Consider the following 21,772-nt stretch of genomic DNA (forward strand, 5'->3'; position numbering starts at 1 on the left):
ATGTTTGGACTAAGTCTGAACTACCACTCCCATTTGAACCCTAAGCGTTCGTCCCCATCCCCGGTATCCACCCAGGATCACTTCTAAGGAAACTATTACATTTTAATTACTCTCAATGGTTATCTTAAGGCTGCCAGTTTTCATTTAAAGAGGCAAAAGAATAGCTAGAGAAAGACACCCTCTTATAATTTAGGGAACCAGCACTCTTGACAAATAATGAACATTCATTCTTTCAAGCTGTTAAAGCGCCATTAAATAACCCAGAATAAAAACGCAACAAATTCTAATTTACAAATACTATAAGAATTTTTAGCCAGTACAGAATGAAGTATTCTGACCAGAGTATTTATAGTGGCTTAGTAATTTTTTAAAGTTTAAATATTATATAATCCTAAACATAACTGAATCTTTCTTCAATGATTCAGAATGTACTTCTAAATCTTGTAGGATCTCAAGGCTACTATGTTCAACTAACATTAAATTGTAAATGTGCAGAAATTCCACTTGAGGAGAATTTATTTTCCATTTATGCAAAATTCCAGTAGAACACGTTAAATTACATAATGGCAAACTCTAATCCTAAAGTCTCATTTTTCTTAAATGAAATTAAATTCTGCTGATAAATTATGATATCCAAATAAATTATAATGAAGAGCAAAATTCCTAAACTTCAACAAGAACATGAATTTATTTCAAAACCAGTATTTTATTTTGACTTAACTTTTAATCAAGATAATAAACGTAAATATTCCAAGGCCTTCTTATTAAACTTTTATATTAAAAGCACAAAGAAAATTAACTTTGGCTCCATACTTATTACACTTTCTGATATCAATAATCCTGAGAATTTATGAAACACAGCACCAACTACAACTGACATATGTCAAAGCCATTTAGCTGTTGCCTCTGCAAATCTGAAAATGTAATCTAATATAACACTGCTACAGTTTTTATCAGCTCACTCCATGGACTCTTCCTGTGTGCAATTTAAAGATGGTTGAATTTATTTGTGCTGTTCATTCACAACAAATAATAATAAAATTAAATTAAAATAATATTATTTTATTTATTTAGTGATACTATGAAAGGTAGTGAATAGAGGGATGGATAACCTTGGAGTCAACAAGATGTGGGTTCAAATTCTGCCTCTATCACATACTAGCTATGTGACCCTAGTCAAAATCACTTACCCTCTCAATGTTCCAGTCAATTCTCAAAGACTAAACTTGCAGAGCAACTGCAGTTCTACATCGATGGAAGGAGTGTCCACACCTGCAGTTTCCATGCACTACCACCACCTTCCCTGTTCCCCACCCCCCTCAAAAAAAAATCAGTACTATCACCACACTTTATGGAATGAAAAATGTTCTAAAAATTCCAAACTAACTGCATACCCATGCCAGAACTCCAACTGAAATTAGAATAGAATACATCACATATAAAGCATATTGTAATACTTTCCAAGACTTAGCAAACAGAACTCCATCACATCTCACTTTATAGTAATGCCCTGTTTTTTGTTTTTCTTCTCCCCCCCAAGAATGACAGTATTTGCCATAAGATATACACACATAAATATATGTATTACACAGGGTTTAAATATGATTACAATTGAGCCCTACTCATACTTTAATGTATTGTAATATAATTACAATCTTGCTCAAGTAAGAAAACAAAGGGGAAGATCTTTGTCAAACATTTTTAACAAAGCGTCAAATTTTTGAAAAATCAACACAAAAAATGTCAACTATTCACCCAGACTTACCTGTAAACAAAAAACAAAATAGCCACTAAAACTCTGTTCTGCGATAACATCCTCCATTGTACGCAAGGTGGTACCCAAATAAGAATTTAGGAGCTGGGTAGGAAGCAGTCCAACTGAAGATGCCATCAAATAGTTGGGTAATGAAAGATCTGTAATCTAAAATAGTAGATTAAAAAGGAGGAATACATTACTTAATATCATTCTCATTGAACAAAAACTGTTTCTGTGAGACAAGCTAAAATATCTTCACGTAAAAATATTTGATTTCTTAAAAAAAAAAAAGCCAAGAGTTGCCTAAAATGTACAGAAACTTTACTAGTCATTTAAACTATATGTGTCCAATAAAGCTAATAATTACAAACAATTAGTAAATCAGTTTAGGGAATGCCTGGCAAGAAGCTTCCTCTAACAATGCAAATCAGCATCTTCTCCACAATTTCTACTCTTAGAAATTTTATGTATAAAGTTTAAGTTAAACTGAGAGTTTAAGTAAATTATTCAGGATTATACAGCCTATAGGTATCAGAGGTGGGACTTGAACCGGCCTCTTCTTCCTGACTTAGGAAACTAGCTTTCTATTCACTATGTAACACTACCTCTCAATTAACAATTAATTTTTTAATAAAATTAATTATGTACATTGCTACAAATATGAGTATGAACATTATTAGTTTGCATCCATATAGTACTAAAAGTTATAACATATATCTTTCAGATAAAAAAATTAGTGCTTTGAATTCTAAAATATCATAAAGCAGATTTGTAGCTAACTAGCTTTTAAACTCTAATTACAACATATAATTAGCATTCATCTATGAAATCAACAGTAAACAACTGAATTATATCTACAGTAGATTTCTAACACTTAAAAACAAACTCTTAAGTAGACATCATAACATAAGAATGGCAATCAAGGAACAAACTGAATTGTCAAACCTTTAAATATGACAGCCTGACCAAAGAAATTTTTTTCCTCATCCTCTACATTTTGTATATCTTCCTCTTTTGAAGAACTTTACATAAAACATTTCTTAAAAGCCTATTTCTTGTAACCACTGAAAATGAATTGACCCTAGACTTCACCTAAGAGCTGATCCTTACAGTTAAAATATTTACATTAGATGACTGAAAACATCATCCTGCATAATTTTAATAGCAAGCTGGTACTCATTCCTTCTCCTAAACACACAGCCTATCAATTTTGCTAAGGTGATTTAGCTGTGCTTTTTCTGGAGATACCAGACCTTCAAAAGACTAAGTATCTGCTTTCTCAAAGCCAGATATCCTAGATCTGGGGTGGGGAACCTGCAGCTTGAGGCCACATGTGGCATTCTAGATCCTTAAGTGTAGCTTTTTGACTCAATCCAAATTTTACAGAACAAATCCTTTAATTATCCAAGACAATTCCAAAGGACTCATGATGAAAAATACTATCCACCTCCAGAGAGAGAACTGATAAAATTTTGAGTGCAAATTGAAGCATGGAATTTTCTATTTTCTTTATTTTTCTTACTCTTTTTTACAACGTGGCTCATATGGAAATATGTTTTGCATGATTTTATATGTATAACTGATACATTGCTTGCCTTCTCAATGGGTGGGGGAGGGGCCAGAGAGGGGGAAAGAATTTGGAGCTCAAAATTAAAAAAAAATAAGAATGTTAAATAATAAATTGTCTAAAAAAGAAAGGAAAAAATGTAGACCATGAAACTAAACACAATATCTCATATACTGGAACACAGCAGAATAGACAGGACTATTTCCCCTGTCGTGGATACCACTTAAAGCTTTCTTCATTCAGCTAGTTTCATCTCTGTTCTCTCCTTCAGTATTAAACCTAGGAAAAGCTATCTATATCCAATTCTTCCATTTCATCAGTACCCTCCTTTTCATCAACTGTAATCTGGTCTCCATTCCTCCCACCATCCTTTTGCCTATCAAAAGTCAAGACCCTGCAGCCGCTAGGTGGTGAAGTGGATAGAGCTCCCCTTGCAGTCAGGAGGACCTGAGTTCAAATTAGCCTCCGACACGACACTTGACACTTACTAGCTGTGTAACCCTGGGCAAGTCACTTAACCCTGATCACCTCACCAAAAAAAAGCCAAAAAAAAAAAGTCAAGACCTCCTTCAATGACCTCCTATTTGACCAATTCTTCATTCCTCATCCTTCTTGATCTTTCTACACCTTCTAACATGAGAGATTACTACTTCCTGCTGCATACTCTCTTTTCCCTTGGTTTCAAAAACACTTATTTCTCTAAGATCTCCTTCCCCTTTGCAAATCCTCATTGTCTTCCTGATTCTATTAATATACGTGTTCTTCAAGGATTTGACTAAGGACAATTTGGCTTTTGGCTACTATACTCTTTAACTTGGCATCCTCATTTTTATACCACTGATATGTTCCTGTCTTCTGGGCAGAGATCTACATCTTCAACTACCCACAGAATGTCTTTACTTAGATATTCTTCTGGTACTTCATTATCAATACAACTAAAAGCTTTACTAACTTTCCCATAATGTGCTCCTCCTGAGGTCACTATTTGTATCTGTGGTACATTCAACTGTTTTCCCACACTCATAATCTCAGATTATCTTTTACTTTCCTATGTCTCTCACTTGCCATATCCAATGTTCAAGTCCAATCAACCCACCTCTGGAACTGTCTTCTTTTCATATTGCAACCAAGTTCTCATTATCATCACTGGCTTAGACTAATATAATAGTCAGTTCCCTAAAAGGTTTTTTCCAACTTCAAAGTCATCCTCTCTAATTTTTTCTTCAAGATGTTTCTAAAACAGTTTTTGTTATACACAGATCTGGTCATGTTACTCCGCTGCTCAAAAATCTTCAGCAACACCCTAGTACGTACTAAATAAAATTTTTTCCCTGGTACTCTGTCATGACCTGATCCTATCTTTCCAGTCATATTTCTCCCTTCCATGCTTTCCCTGATTCAGCCAAATTTAAATACTGTTTCCTGAATATACTCCCCTGAATGCAACCTTGCTTACCTTGTTTTCCTGTATCTCAAACCCTCTCCCTCTCCAACTCTACCTACCAAATTCTTATACATCCTTTAAAGCCTAAATTAAGTATCATGTATGAAAAATAGCCATGAGGACAGTATCACTAAATTGCCAAATACAGGGAGGGAAGTATAAGAAATCAGTGAAGACAGGAAGGAGCTAGGTTATAAAAGGTTTTGAATGCTAAATAGAGGATTTTATATTTGATCCTAATGGTAAAAGGGAGCCACTGGAATTTATTGAATGGAGGGATGACATTATCAGACTTTTCCTTCAGAAGATCAATTTGGCAACTACGTATAAGATGGACAGAAATAGGGAAAGACTTGAGGCAAGGAGACCAACCAGCAGGCTTCTACAGTAGTCCAAGCATGAGGGGATGAGGACCTGCACCAGGGTGGAGGCAATGTCAGAGGAAAGAAGGGGTATACAGGACATTACAAAAGATAGAACTGAGAGAACTTGGCACTGATTGCAAACGGGAGAGACAAGAGTGAAGAATAAAGGACAATTCCTTCTTTGCAAGCCTGAGTGACTAAAAGGATAGGGGTACCCTTGACTGTAATCCAAAAGTTAGGAGAAGACTTAGTTCAGTTTTGGAAATGATGAATTTAAGATATCTATGGAACATCCAGTTCAAGACGGAGTTGGAGTTGTGAAGCAACTTGGAGAAGCAAAAAGTCAGAGATATGAAAATAGAGGTCAAGTTAGAGGTCACAGCTGGATAAACAGATCTGAGAGATGATAATTGAATTCATGGGAGCCGATTAAATCATCAAGCCAAATAGAACAGAGAGAGAAGTTATTTTATGCCTTTAAAAACATTATTATGAGAAGGGGTCCCTGACACACACAAGAATCATGAACCTCTCTCCTGGGTAAAATCTTGATCCCATCCCCCAATCCAATATAGAACTTTGTTCAATAACTTTAGTGAATTTATGTAATATTATATATTGTAGTTATCTGTGTTTTGACATATCTCTTCTAGACTTGGGGAATATGGCATAGTTAAAAAGAGCCTTCATTTGGTTAACCTGGTTTTAAATCCTAATTTCACTACTTAATAACTGTGTGACCCTGGGTAAATCAGGTAACTTCTCTGGGCCTCAACTGTAAAATGGTAAAAACAGGGGGCTGAATTAGATCATGCCTTAAGGTTCCTTGCCAGCTCTAGATCCTATGACTAAATTAACTCTTAGCAGTTTTTGTATGTGATCTTTGGCCACGATCAAGGAATTGACAAACTACTAAAAGAACCAAGTCACATACATGCAGACATTAATTACTGCTATAAATCAGACAAACAAGTACAAAAAAATATACCGGTAAAATGAATAATATCTTGTAACGTTCTCCCTGAAGAGGTAAGCAAGTATAAGTAGTTGGTATAGTTGATTTTATGGTGCACCAAATGTTAACAGGAAACAATTTCATGGAACACTTAGTCATATCACTTTATAGTGCTTGCTTACAAGCTCAAGCAAAAATACATCACAAACGTATCTGTAGGTTAAATGTCAGCGCATTTGTTGCTTGAGAATGAAATAGAAAAGCTTCATAACTTGGTCAGATTCACCAAACAAAGCTAACATACATTTTGATACTCAGTAAACAGCAACACACTGACTTCAGAGTTGGAACACCTGATTTTTTGTTCTGCTACTACCTGTGTGGCCTTGACCAAATAATTTATCCTCTCTGTTCTTTAAGGTCCTAAACTGTAAGATGAGCAAGCTAAATTACAGCATTTCTACTTTCCCTTCCAGTGCCAAATTCTATAATCAAAAAAAAAAAAAAATAAGACAGGAGAAAACTACAAATACTATACTGGAAAATGTGGTTTAGGATAAAGAAGGTATCTTTCCATGATGAACATTAACTTCTAAGAAGGGAATCCGAAGGTGACAGATGTCAAGCACAGAATGATATCATTAAAAAAAAAACACAAAGAAATGAAAATGCATATATCTTAAAAAGTTAAAGATAAAGGAATCACTTCATAATCAGATGCTTATATGTAAATACTCAACTAGCTAGAGAAAAGAAAATAATCAATTAAAAACATACAGATGAAGAGATACTGCATAACTATACACTAACAGGAGCTATTTAAATAGCATGACCACTCTAAAAAATTAGAAAAACAAATGTAAAGACACTACCATTATTTCTTAGAGAAGTTTAATTGATGCAAAGGAAGTCACCACACAGAGGCCAAAAGGGTCTGGAAGCCTTAGCCAACAAGCACTTCATCTTCATGAAATGACCAACTACAGTGTCAATTTATAACAAAAGCTTATTTGTTAAAAAAAAACACATTAAGGAAGAGAATGAAAGACTGAGTAATAGCAGCTAAAAGCAGTGGCAGGCAATTATGAAGAAATGAGCCTGTAGAGAGCTTCCCATGATAAAATCAAGCTAGATCATCTTCAAAACACAATTACAGGAACTTTAAGTCAGAAGGAACTTCAGAGTTCATTTATTTTGACCTACATCTAAACAGGCCTCCACTATACAACACTCCCAAATTACAAATGAAATCAGAGAATAACAGTCACCCATATTTACAACTCAGGTGTCATCCGTAACTCTCTGTGGCCCTACATGTTTAAACATTTACCACACCCTCTCAATTCTACCTTTATAACATCTATTATGTATACCTCCTTCTCTCCTGATATTGGTGCTACCCTAATGTAGAGACCCTCCTCACCCCATCCCTGGATTACTGCAATAGCAGGCTAACAGGTCTCCCTGCCTCAAGTCTCCTATTTCTGGACTCCTCCACTCTGGTATCAAACTGATCTTCCAGAAGCACAAGTCCAAACCATGTCACCGTCTCTCTCCCCCTCCCCCATTCAATAAACTCCAGTGACTCCCTTTCACCTCTAGTATCAAATTTAAATTCTCTGTTTGACATTCAAAGCCCTTTTACAATATGGCTTTCTCCTATCTTTCCAGCCTTAACACCTTACCCATCTCTACTATCCCAATGCAAAGACCAAAATGTAACAGATCTGCAGACATTTTTATAGTGATCATCACTGATGAAACACAGCATCAGACCTCTAATACCTCAGTATCCAATATAATATGTGAAAAAGTGAAAATGGTACTGAAGGAGATAAAGAAATGCTGAAGACGATATTAATAGAAGTAATATAATTTTAAAGTTACCTAGGGATCAATTTTCAAGATATCTCAAAGAGTGTAAGATTTCTACAGATAGCACTTTCTAACCTCCAGTAAGTGACAAGACAAGCCTATATGACTACTTTCTCATTTCAATAAAATCTTTCTGAGAACATGCTATGAATAATCAAGAATATTTTTGATCAAAAGAAAATAAGTGAAGTCTCACAGATAGATGACCTTCTAAAGCAGACTATATCTAGAAAGTAACATTACTCAATGAGAAGCATAAACACAATAACATTCCACTATATTATTTATTTTTAAAAAAAATTTGACTCAGTAGAACAAAATCCATTCTTTAAATCTCACTTCAAGGAGTATCTCATGTATTACATTAAAATTACATCAAACTCTTTGATAGATGTGATCAAAGAAATAACCTTGTTCGATGATCTGAGTGCCAACATGAAATAAGATGCACAACATAGAAAGATATTTTCTCCAGAGGTGCGTTCACCAGTGTCTTAGTAGACATCCTAAGCAAAATTAAAATAAGATTTTGCCATTGATGCTGACATTTGCCAAATGTTCCTGTCTAAAAAAGACACTATACTATACTATCATAGAATCTCATAGTTGATAGGGACCACAGAGGTGATGATCCAGCACAATTGGTACTTAAACAAGAATTCCTTTTATGACAACCTCAAAACACAGTCAACCAGACCTTGCTTGAAGACCTCTAGTGAGAAAAAACTCATTACGTCTCCCAAGGTACTTCTACTTTGGGATAGCTATGATTTTTAGCAAGTTTCTCCTTATATCAGGTTGAAATTTACCTCTCTGTAACTTCCACACATTATTTTGAGTGCTGCCCTCTGGAAGGCCAAAGAAATGAAAATCTCTCTTCTAAGAGAAGAGACAATATTTGTCTCTAATTGGAGCCCTAGAAAATTACTGTAAGCTCCTTAGTGAAACCCCTAACAATGCCAAACAAATGAAAACAATGGAAAAAAATGCTTATTTACAATAACACATGTGGCTGGAGGAAGTTTTTTTGGGTTATTCTGTCAATATGTTGATCTTAAACAAGCATTCTTAGACAATAGGTTGGGCTGAGAGGAGAGCTAGCTGAATAGTATTTGAGAAATTAAGCTAGGTTTTCAATGATTTCAAACTACATACTGTCACAAAAACCAACATTACCCAACAAGGTTACATGGATATGAATCATGGAATATTGCAGTCTTAGAAGAATAAAAACCACAAGTGACCCAGGAGGTACAAACAGGTCCAGATACTCTGTAGCATATTACCAATGAAGAATTCTCTTGGACAATTTTTAAAGCTGTTTTTTGGAAGCATACAGGGTTGGTCATAAACCTGGGCACTTAAGTGCTATGATGATAATCTCATTTAAAAAAAAAGTCTTCTAGTGAATTTGGTGGATTGCCAAAGGAAGATTTGTGGAAAAGAATTACACAGGATGTGAAAAGGTGTGAAAAAGCTGTTATCTATATATGGCAGGTGCTCAGAAAATGTTTATTGTTATTTTGTTAATGGAGCCGACATCTACAGGTGAAACTACAGATCCATTTAATCATGAAAACAAAAGAATTTCTAGGGAAAACATCCCTGACCCTAGAATCTATTGGAACAATGACACTGGAATTGCATGTTTATCTCCCAATTCTGAGGAAATCTTACAATCCTCATCACAGGGAATATAACCTACCCCAGTGGAACTGATACTATGATCAAAGCTTCTCAAATGGAGGCTTTAAAGTAAATACAAAATGTTGATTATTTGTTCACTGTCCTAAGATTACATACACAGTTAAATACATAGTAAGAGTTTAATAAATGTTTTTCCGTTCCATTCCATTCTCCCATCCAAGTCACAAGGAACTGATTCACTGCAGTACACTGTAGCAAATAGAACCTAACAATAATAGTCACTACCTCTCTAAATCAGTACTTAATTTTCAACAGGAGAAACATCCTGTCTTCATCTCTGAATATGATATTTAGGCAGCTGGCAATAGAAAATTTTCAGCAGAGAAATCTCTATCTTTAGATCTCTCACTGTTGAGTGAGTCACTGAAGTTGAAAATTGCTTTCTTCCAGGACACAGAAAAAAGCAACAGAATGATTTGTAAGGACCTCTACTTTTTATTTGCACAATTATTAAAGTTAGTTTACTTATTTTAAACTTAGTTTAAACTTAGTTCATTTTACAAAGAACACTTAAATACTGAGATCACAATTCTCTAAGTTAAAGTGTTTTGAGGAGTATAATGGATTGTATAACCATAAAGTGACAATATTAAAAGTTCGTGAGACAGTGGGGCCAAGATGGCAAAGAGAAGCTCTCCCCAGTTTCCCTCAGAAACAAAGTTAAATCAAACCTCCAAAAGAATTCTGGAGCGACAGAATCCACAAAAAGATGGAGTGAAAGAATTTTTCCAGACCAAGACCACTTAGAAGGACTTCAGGAAAGGTCTATCTAACTAGGGTAAAAGGGGAGCACAGCCCAAGGCAGGCAGTGGCCATGCAAGCCAAAGGGAGACTTAGACAAAGCACAGATAAGCAACAAAGAACCTGCTGTTCTGGATCATCAGGCCACCTGTGAGGCCTCCAAGTACAGAAGGCAAACTGCTAGTCCCAAAACCTAGGGCACAACAGGTGTGACTAGGCTTGGCCACCCCAGGACAGTGGCCAAACTGTCAACTCCAGAGGCCCAGGCAGAGAAAGCCAGTGACCAGGCTCCTGGCCCTCAGCTCAGGAAGCTTGGGACAATGCTCCTTGTACCCAAGGAGTGGAGTTCAACTTTTTTAAAAATGAGCCAAAAACAAAAAGAGCCCTAACGATAGAAAGCTACTACAGTGACAGGGAAGATCAAAATACAAACTCAGAATAGGACAACAGTGTGAAAATGCTTATATGCAAAGCCTCAAAGGGGGAATATGAATGGGTTTCAAGTGCTCTTGAAAGAGCTCAAAAGGGATTTTAAAAATCAAGTAAGAAAGGGAGAAGAAAAGTTGGGAAAAGAAATGAGAGTTATGCAGGAGAATTATGAAAAAAAGAGTCAACAGTTTGGAAAAGGAAGCATGAAAATTGATTGAAGAAAACAACTCCTTAAAAAATAGAATTGGCCAAATAGAAAAGGAGGTACAAAAGATCACTTGGAGAAAATAATTCCTTAAAAAATAGAATTTGGCAAGTGGAAGCTGATGACCAAGATAATACACTATTACCAGGTGGGATTTATACCAGGAATGTAGGGATGGCTCAATATCAGGAACACTATTAGCAGAAACAACCATATCAATAACAAAACCAACAGAAATTATATTTTTATCTCAATAGATGCAGCACCCATTCCTATTAAAAACACTACAGAGTATATGAATGAATTGAGCTTTCCTTAAAATAAGTAGCATCTATCTAAAACCATCAGCAAGCATTATCTGTAACGGGGATAAACCAGAAGCCTTCCTAGTAAGATCAGGGGTGAAACAAGGATGCCCATTATCACCACTATTATTCAATACTGTACTAGAAATGTTAGTTTCAGTAATAAGAGAAGAAAAAAATTGAAAGAATTAGAACAGGCAATGAGGAAACAAAAATATCACTCTTTGCAGATAATATTTATGAGAATACAAACCATTCCCCAATTGATAAACGGTCCATGGATATGAACAGGCAGTTCTCAGATGAAGAAATGAAAGCTATCTATAGTCTTATGAAAAAATGCTCTAAATTACTATTGATTAGAGAAATGCAAATTAAAACAACTCTGAGGTACCACTTCACACCTATCAGATTGGCTAATATGACAGAAAAGGAAAATGATATATGTTGGGGAAGGTATGGGAAAATCTGGACAGTACACTGATGGTAGAGATGTGAAGTGACCCAGCCATTCTAGAGAGCAATTTGGAATTATATCCAAAGGGCAAACCGTACACACCCTTTGATCCAGTTAATACCACTACTAGGTCTGTATCCTAAAGAGATCAGACCTACCTGTACAAAAATATTTATGGCAGCTCTTTTTCTGGTGGCAAAGAATTAGAAATTGAGGGAATGCCCATTAACTGGGGAATGACTGAACAAGTTGTTGTATATGAATGTAATGGAATACTACTATGCTATAAGAAATTATGAAAAGGTGTATTTCAGACAAACCTGAAAAGACTAACATGAACTGATGCTGAGGGAAGTGAGCAGAACTGAAGAACATTATACAAATTAACAGTAACATCGTGCAACAATCAACTATGACTGACTTAGCTCTTTAGCTCTTCTCAGCAATACAATGATTCAAGACAATTCCAAAAGACTCATGATGGAAAATGCCATTCACATCCAGAGAAAGAACTATGGAGTTTGAACACATATCAAAGCGTACTATTTTCATTTTTGTTTCTTTTTGTCGATTTTCCCTTTTATTTTGTTTCTTCTTTCACAACATGTGGAAATACGTTTACATGATTGCACATGTATAACCTATATCAGATAGCTTGCTGTCTTGAGGAGGGGGGGACAGAAGGGAGGAAGGGTGAAAAACTCTGAAACTCAAAATCTTATTAAAGAAAAGAATGTTGAAAACTATCTTGATATGTAATTGGAAAAAATAAAATACCATTTACAAAAAAAGTCACCTAATTATAGTCCCAGTTCAATTAAACTCAAATTCATTACCTTCAGCAGGCCACAAGTCTTTCTTATGTCAAAGTTCCTTAACAATATAATTAAAATGTGTATCTGTTGAACAAAAATTCCATAAAGTAGCTTTAAAGGTGGATATAATGCGTTATTTTATAAAAAGTTAACTTGAAGGAATTGGCTATCTTTAATTTAGAAAGAGCTAGGTGACATAACAGAAAGAGCACTGGACTTTGAGCCAAGACATGAGATCAAAGTCTGCTTCTGTCACTTAACAAGCTGTGTGACCCCTAGTCATGTCACAACCTTTCTCAGCTTCAATTTCCTCACATCTGTAAAAACTGGGGATGGTAATGATAACAAGGATTACAACGTATGGAAGGTCCTTTATAAACCTTAAAGTACAATATAAATATTAGCTTTCTTCAAGAATATAAATAGATATCACATGGAAAACAGTTGAGACTTGTTTATGGCCCCAAAAAGCATAAACTGGATCAGTGGGTGAAATCTACAAAGAAGCTGCTTAAAGCTTATGGACACAGGATTAAATATTTAGAGCCAAAAGTACCCTCAGAAGTCATTTAATCCATTCCCTCACTTCATCCTGAGGAAAATGAGCTCCAGAGCAATTAAATGACTTTTTTGAGGACAGAGCTGGGAATCAAACATAGTTCCTCAACTTCAAATCTACCATTCTTTCCTCTGTATAAGGAAAAAACTTCTTCAAAATTACAGCTACACAAAAGGTTAAGGTCAAAAGTGGTTCTGTTAATAATGTGAGTCTAAATTCACCCTGTTTTCTTTACTGTAACCATTCACAATAGACTAGAAAAGACTCTACCATTGTAGAGTCAGAGAGCCTGAGCTCAAGTCTTGGCCCTCCTACTCACTGTGTCCCTTGGACACTTGGTCACTTAACTTCTCCGAACCTTTTTCTCCTCCTCATCAATTAGAGGGACTAAGACAATCACTGTAAAGAGAATAATAATACTTTTAACTATCAGCCTCACAGAGTTTGGGGTTGAAATTTTGTAAAAGTGTTACATAAATGTGAATTTGCATTATCACTATCTATACCACGCAGCCAAATCAGATGAAGAGGAAAGTAATTAATTCAGTTAAGAGGGACAATTTCCTATTTCAGAATATGTGATTTTTAGCTTGGATTTGATACATAATTCCAAAGCTCTGTTTAAGTTCTTAATTCTGATGGCTAATTTATATGAAAGTAATCTGCCTATGCAGCCGAACCACTACAGCCTCTTCATTCATCCTTAATTTCCAACCTATTTCTTAAGTTCTCACAATTCAGGGAGCTCAAAACTCAGAGGAATCTGGGCAAACTTAATACTCTTTTAGGTGTAGAATTAAATACGTCCTAGGCTAGGCTGTGACAGTAAACACTATTTTTTAACATCATTTAAAAAACATGTCTTTCAAGTTGTCTGAACTGAGATGTGACAATTTATACTGCGGGAGCATTCAAAAACTCTACTGTAACACTAGGAACTGAAACTTCACACAACTTTAATTGTCTATACTCTTAAGATGTTGAAATATTTTAGTTTTTCTACACAAATACATAAAAAATTAAGTATTTCTTCAGAGTAATTTGGACAATTTATGATTAGAAGATTCTCTTCCAACATTCAGAGGAACAACATTATTTATAACAAGATTTTGTCCTTATCTTCCTACAGTTCCTGCAGTCTTATTAAATATCTCATTAATATTAATAACTTGTTATAGTAGATTTTGCAACTTCCAATGGTCAAAAAATTAGATTAAATCAGAATTGCCTCTACCTTCAGAGATTATGACAATCATATGAGAAATGTATATGTTTATACACATACATCACTTAATATAAAGAATAATTGCTGTTGTTTGTCCTTCTTTCTCCAAGAGGACCACAACATCAGGAAGGTAATGACTTGCAAGTGAATTGGATTTAAGTGAGACAGAGCTGGGCAAAGTCATCAGCCTCACTTTCTCCTCCAGAGCCATCTAGGTCCCGTGGCAAGATACACATCAGGATGACTGGAGATGGCCCCGAATGCAGTAAGAGGTCAAGACCCTGGCCTTTTAAAGCTGAGGTCTTTTCCAGGTTTCAGTATGTCTGAGGCAACACCCATTCAGTGATTAAGACTAGGTAAGAAATGAGGGAAAGAATGGCCTCTTTTACCTAGTCCAAAAAAAAAAACCAATCTTGGAGGGGAAGACCCTCAAAAACCTTCAGGATTTCTGGCCAAAACAGAAACAATTGCTATTTACCCTCACTCTGAGCCATCAGAGCCCAAACAATCACCAAGTGAGGCCTGGACTGGGACCTACTGTTGGCCAATCAATGAGAGTCAGAATGATCTGGGTTTAAGGCATGGTCCTTAAAAAGAAATCCAACCAGTAAACCCCAAGATATCTTGTGAGGTTTAAGCAATCAATATTTATATTCCTTTAGGAAAAGCACAGGCAGGTAAGGGTATGATTCAATATGTGGACAGCACAAAGAATGATACATACTGCAGAATTGAAACAATGATTGTCCTAGTCCTTCTAACTGATGATTTACAATATTCAAAGAAAAGATTCAAAACAACACTAAAAAAGCAATATAAACCCATTTTTATAGACTATATTTTTCAACTCATCAAAATAGCCTTGACTTGGGTCCTTTCAATACATCTAATTTCTTTTTAAAAAATGTATTCTACTTTAGAAAAATACTTTATTTTTCATATCAGTAATCAAATAAGCTAAAATATTTAAATTTTAAAGCATCATTTAAAAAAATTATAATAAAAATAGTATAAACTCAAAATCTCATTTTAAGCTAGACATTCCAATAAAGTTCCTATACAAAGTTTCAGTTTTTCTTGTTTAAGTAAAAGACTCAAGGATTGGGGGAGGTGGGAAGAGGGTGAAAGACTACTTATAAAAGAGGGCTGACCATTTGTCAGAAATTATTTAAGAAGGATGAATTCATGCCTACCATAAGACTTCGTCTACTCTAGATGAAATCTGAGGTTCCTTCTAATTCTAGCACTATATGATTTCAGTCTTCTCTTCCCCTGCCCCCAATCTCTTCGTAGTTGTCCTGTTACTTATCAAAGCTGTTGCTGAGGATGCCTCCAACGGCCTTTTTAAGTCTTTCCAATCTCCTCTGGGGTAGAAAACCATCTTGCCATGTGTCAGATAAAAGTAAGAGCTTACAGGGAGAAGGAAGTACCTTTTTGCTTCAAAGTGTGGATGGTGGAAATCTCATTTCTAAGTTAAGTAGTCTATTACTGCACTCATTCCTGGTTTCTAAACACTAGTTCAAGTTTGACGTACACATGTTAGCACTTTAAGACTACTTAACCACAAGCCACAAGTATAAGAAGTTGACATACTGGACAACTATGTTTTAAAATACCGTAATAAATAAATCATGCCTTTATTACAAAGACTCATTTTGATTTTTTTTTTCAATGACAAGAATCATCATGGTAGGGGAAATAATTCAAGCATAAATTTTAATAAAACCATAAAACTTTCTAAAATACAAACATATTCAAAAAAAAGTTATGAACATCTATCAAAGGTTGGAAATCTTTCACAAATGTGGAAGAAAGTTTGATGACTCCTGACTTCTGAGCAAAAGTAGTAGCCAACAAAGGTACTATGGCTATGCAAAGGCACTAGTTACCTCCTTCCTCTTCCCATCTTTACCCTACTTAAAAAATATTTTTATCATGAAATGGGGTAATGAAAAAGCACTGACTTTGAGAAAGGACCCAGTATTTCCATATACTCCACTCCTCCTATTTAATACCTGTAAGACCTTGGGCAAGTCATGTATGTAATCACTCTCTAGACCTAAGTAAAATAAGGTTGGATTGGAGGACTTTTAAGGTCCCTTCTCCCAAAAATGTCTGATCCTGGAATCACCTGGGGATAGCATCTCCTTTTAAAAAGAAAATATCTGTACTAAACTCCAGTCTACTTCTTTATTCACACTTTAAGGTGAATTGCTAAGAAGAAAATATCTTCTAAAACCTAGTGAACACAGATAAATTCACTGGATGCTTTCAGGCAGAGCCAAGAGGGGTGAGGGAGAAAGCTCTAAGCAAGAGTGTTAAACTGTATAACCACCTAAACTCAGTCTCCTTTCTTCTTAAAGACTATCCCATTCCTGCTTCTAGTGCTGAAGGAGATAATCAGTTTAAAAGGCCTACTCCTAAAAACAAAAAATATCTTGGCAGTAAAAGTAAAGTGCTTCACCATTTAATTTGCTTAATTCCTAAGAGCCTGAAAATAATATCTAGAGTAGATACTTTAAAAATTACTATCTGACTTTTAGAGAATCATAGATACACATGGATTTAGAAAGACACTCTTGAGGCTATCAAATCTACCAAATAATGCTTCAACTATTTTAGGTATTTATCCTTTTTTAAAAACAGGAAGAAATCCAAGTAAAAAATGATTATGACCACCACCAATGACTACCATCACTCCCACTACCCCATCTACACATTAAATGGAAACACCTACACTAATGTTCTAGATTCCACAGTGGATTGAGCATGATGTCTGGAGTCAGGAAGACCACAGTTCAAATCTAGGTCTGTCATTTACTACCTGTATAACCCTATGCATGTCACTTACACTGTCTGCCTCAGTCTCCTCAAGTGTAAAATAGGGATGATAACAGCATCTACCTTACAGGGTTGTAGTGAAGATCAAATGAGATATTTGTCCAGTGCTTAGCACGGTACCAGACACATACTAGGCACTATATAAATGCTCATTCCCATCCCCTATTCCTAAGTCTCACTGTGTTCTAGAAGTAACTGCCAAGGGTTTGGTTCTTCCCAGGTAACAAAAGGAGAAAGCAAGCTCTGAAAAATCCTACAAAATCCTACAAAACTTTAAGTAGACCTAGTTGGTGATTGTTTCTACTTTTACTGTCTAAAGGCCAGCCAAGCCAAGTACAGAGTTGATAACTTTTTCAACTGTAGTAACTCTCCCCAACCATCAACTAAAATGTAGAAGAATTGCTTTGTGTCAGCTGAAAGAAAACTCCTCATGATGAAATAAAATCCTTCCAAAGTAATGAATATGAAGAAAGCTTATCATTCTTAAAATAAAAACTTAACTGATTCCTACCTACAGACTCTAATGATGTGGATTCCATCCAACCAGTATAGACAGGTAATCTACACTAATAAATATTCAATTGACTATGTCAGAAATAAAGCAGCTTAGGTTCTATTCTTTCACCACAGAGCACAAGGAACTCCAGAAATGTCAAAGATTACCTTTTACATTTCTAAATGCAGGAATCAAATGGGAAGAAAAGTACAACTGGAGAAGCAGACTACTTCATGGCATGGTGCAACAATTATCCTTTTCTGCCTACTATCTAGGGGCAACGTGGTAAAAGTGGATTGGGAACCTGCCCTGAAACCCAAGAAGACTTGGTTGGTCCTGCCACAAACATACTGGCTCTGTGATTTCACTTAACCTCAGGGCTGTAGGCAACTCTCTAAGACTCTAAGTTGTAGAAAAAGTGCCAATCAATCTCAGTAAAGAGAATCTTCTCAGTCAGGAGAGTTCCCTACACAAATAAAATCAATGATCTATTTCCTACCTCTACATTTCACTAAAGGCCTTTTACCTACTGCTTCTTCCAAGCCTGTCATATGATTCAAGATACTAATCAAAAAACAATACCATGAAATGCAAATAAACTAAAAAGTAATTTTTTTAACAAAAGATCACAATTTCATGGGGAAAGAAGGGGCAGCATGAAGAATCTTTTTTTTTTTATGTAAAACCAACAAGACAGTTTCCAAGGAAGTTTACAGTATTCCTCCTTTCAGAATCAGTCAACTGCACTAGAATTACTATCTTCCATGTTTTTAAAATTTTCGAACTTTACAACTTTGAATGTCTACTTCAGTTACATAAAATAATCATTCCTAAGATGTAAAATCAATATTTTTGCAAAAACTACATGTTTTAAATCCCAGAATTCCATCACTGAAAGATACTTTAGAGATTTAATTCTGGCCTACTCAATTTACAGATCAGGAGACTGAGCACAGAGGGTCCTGGAAAAAAAAAAAGTCCCAAAACTATGACTGGAATTTATGTTTGCCTTCCAATCCAGTGCTCTTTATACTAGCTTTATCTGTACTCATCACACCTGCATGGACAAAAGCATTAGCTACAAAAATAAACAGAATAAGCAAATTTTAATCAGATTTTATTTTAAAATAAATGGGGAGATTTATTTTAAAAATGGAGGAGTGCCCTCCTATGAGAATGTACTCCTATCTGATATTTGTAGGACTCACATTATTTTAAGCAAAAAAAAATCTCACAGTATTCGAGGGTTGTTAGATATCGCCCCAAGTTTTACAGCGTCTAAAATATTTACTGAACAAGCAAAAATGGCACTTCAGATGTTATGAATTTAAACAAGTTTACTTCTAAGAAACCAAAATGTCAATCAATAAGCATCTAGCTTCTGGAAACTAAAATCACTCAATGTGTTTTCTCAATTTTGTTAATATAGAAGTGGATAGAGAGGTGGTGTAGGAATTGGGAAGCCCTGTCTTCAAGTGTTGCTTCTAGCACACCAGATGCCAAACAAAGCAAGTCACTTTGCTTCAGAAAAGTTGTCTATTATTAAAAAGGGCAGAGTGCTCACCAAAATCTCCCCAGACACTGATGAAATTATAGGTGCGATCCTAAATACAAACCTAAAATTTTGTTTTAAACAAACTCTTCCCTTCAGTACTTTTAAATAACAAATGTCAAAATGCAGGCAAAAGATATAAGTAGGAATGTAAAAAGACGGCACACACAAGAACTTTTAAAAATATCTAAGCACTGAATCACTTCCTATCATTAAATGATATTTACCAAATAAATCCAGGAAAAACAGTACTCAAAAGACATTTGTGTTCCGCTCTTAGCATTTACAGGATCAAATATCCAAGATCTATTTGATACAACTTTTTTTTGGGGGGGGTTATGCTGACTTGTTACAAAGCACTTTACATGGTTATCCCATTGGATCCTCACAGCTTCATAAAGCAGTAATTTCAAGTACCTCTACTCTATCCTGTATCTTGTATGTACCTAATAATTAGTAATTACAGCATAAATGCATATTGTCTCCCCCAACAGAATGTGAGCTCCTCAAGAACAAACACTGCGTTTACCTTTCTTTGTATCCCCAGAGCTTGGCACACTGCCTGGCACACAGTAGGCATTAAAAAAAAAAAGGCTTGCTGACTAGAAAGTAGTAGTATCCTCATCTTACAGGTGAGGAAATTAAAGCTTGTTCAGCTTAATAACTTGCCCAAGGTCAGTTACGCTAGTAAGTGGACAAAGAATATTTTCTCACTCTTATCTTCCCAACTCCTCGTCCCCAACAGTCAACAAGCCTTTCTTAGTCACTGTGCTAAGCAAGCAAGACATGTCTCACACAGTGATGCTTCTATCACTTCCATTCCAGACTATACGGGGTGTCCCAAAAGTCTTAGTGTCGTTTTCAGGCATTGATAAAAACTTTTGGCCCAACCTATATATTCGCCTTCAAAGAAGAGATTCCACACTTATGTCGAATCCTCTTTTGGGGTACTAGTAAAATACTCAAATGAAAGCTCCCTCGGGGCAAACACCTGAAATAATAAAGTGAAGATGATTCTGACTCTATGGGGGAAGGGGTAGGGAGGAGGGAGGCAACTCACCGAAAACACTGCATTCTGAAGCCCAAAAGGTATCGGGGTCAGGCGGGCCAGTGCCACCACTTTGAGGCCGCTCCCCCCTTCCACGACTCGGATGACGGCGCTTAGCTTCTCGCTGCCCTCGATCTTGGAGGCTACCCAGTGGGCCAGCAGCTTCTTGCAGACCACGTGCGCGATGAAGGTGCCGATGAGGACCCCCACCACCATGAGCCCCATGCCCAAAACGAAGCCATACAAGTAGCCGGCGGCCACGTTCAGCACGATGTAGCCCCAGCCACAGGGGAAGGAGACTACGATGAAGCCCACGACGAAGAGGAGCACGCCCAGCAGGCTGTCCAAGCTCTCGACCCACAGCAGAAGATGCTGCAGATAGTGGCGGACCAGGGCCAGAGAGGAGAAGCACAGGGCGGCCAGGGCGCAGAGCAGCAGGAAGCTCTTGCACCAACAGGTGCCCAGGAGGCAGCAGTAGCGCCAGGTCCTCACCTCGGCGGCAGCGGGTCCGCCGCTGCAGCCGCTGTTACCGCTCCCTGGATAGGACCCGCCCGGGGCGGGCAGCTCCAAGTCCGACTGCAAACTGTTGCGCTCCTGGTAGGGGCTGAGAAGTGCGCCCGCCGCCCCGGCGCTCTCGCCGCCGCCTCCCCGAGGGAGCCGGTCCGCAGGCTCGCCGCCTCCCCCAGCCCTCGGAGGGCCCCAGCGTGTCAGCAGCTCCTGCCGCCGGCTCTGCAAAGCCGCGTACTTGAGGAGCTTGGGGAGCAACTGGAGCATGCTCCCGGCGGAGCTCCACATGCCGCTATCGGCGGCCGCCGCCCCCACCCACCCCACCCCTGAGAAATCCCGGCCTCTCAGCCCGCCAGCCCCTCCGCGACTCCCGGGGCCGTGAGGCAGAGGCGGCCGCTGCGGCGGCTCATGGTCGCCTCCTTCCGCGCCCCCCCTCCAGAATTCCTTCACCCTTCAGTCCCCCCCCACTTAGCAGAGACCAAGCCGAAAGCCGAGGACCGGAGCCACGGCCGCCACCGCGGCGTCAGACCAGCCCAGCGGGGAAACAAGGCAAAGTCCCGCCGCACCCCCGGCCCCCGACCGGGGCCAGTCCGCCCCCCAAGGGGGCGGGCAAAGAAAAAAGGGACGGGGCGCAGCGAGGCCCCGCCCCCGTGACGTCGCGTGCTGCCGACCCAGCTGAACCCGAGGGGTCGCGAGGGGAGAGGGTGAGAGGAGGGGTGGACCGGCTGAGGAACAGCCCCTGAGGGTAGCAGGCAGGGAGGGGGCCCAGCCGGAGAATCCCTACCCATCCCCCATCTCCCTCCTGGCTCGGGGAGAGACAGGGGAGTCGATGCGATTGGGTGGGAAGAGGTGAGGGGGGTAAATGGGGAAAGCTGGTCGTGCGCGCGCCCCCTCTCGCCGAACGCCTCGCTGCGGTGCGCGTG

General features: G+C 37.7%; 1 protein-coding gene across 2 annotated transcripts in view; it reads right to left on the reverse strand.

Moving 5' to 3' along the window:
* TMEM64 (transmembrane protein 64) overlaps positions 1 to 21,178 on the reverse strand; it is a 31,788-nt gene extending 10,610 nt beyond the window's left edge. The window contains exons 1-2 of one of the 2 annotated variants that reach the window (XM_020972891.2): positions 20,355 to 21,176; positions 1,766 to 1,921 (exon numbers count right to left, since the gene is read on the reverse strand). In XM_020972891.2, the coding sequence (XP_020828550.1) occupies positions 1,766 to 1,921; positions 20,355 to 21,137 (939 nt within the window). In that variant the 5' untranslated portion in view covers positions 21,138 to 21,176. Of the gene's footprint in view, positions 1 to 1,765; positions 1,922 to 20,354 lie in introns of both variants that reach the window. The other variant, XM_020972893.2, reaches the window with a different exon arrangement.
* Between the last annotated feature and the right edge of the window lie 594 nt (positions 21,179 to 21,772).

Source organism: Phascolarctos cinereus, unplaced genomic scaffold, assembly GCF_003287225.1.
Source record: "Phascolarctos cinereus isolate Bilbo 61053 unplaced genomic scaffold, phaCin_HiC Scaffold_4;HRSCAF=312, whole genome shotgun sequence".
NCBI lineage: Eukaryota > Metazoa > Chordata > Mammalia > Diprotodontia > Phascolarctidae > Phascolarctos > Phascolarctos cinereus.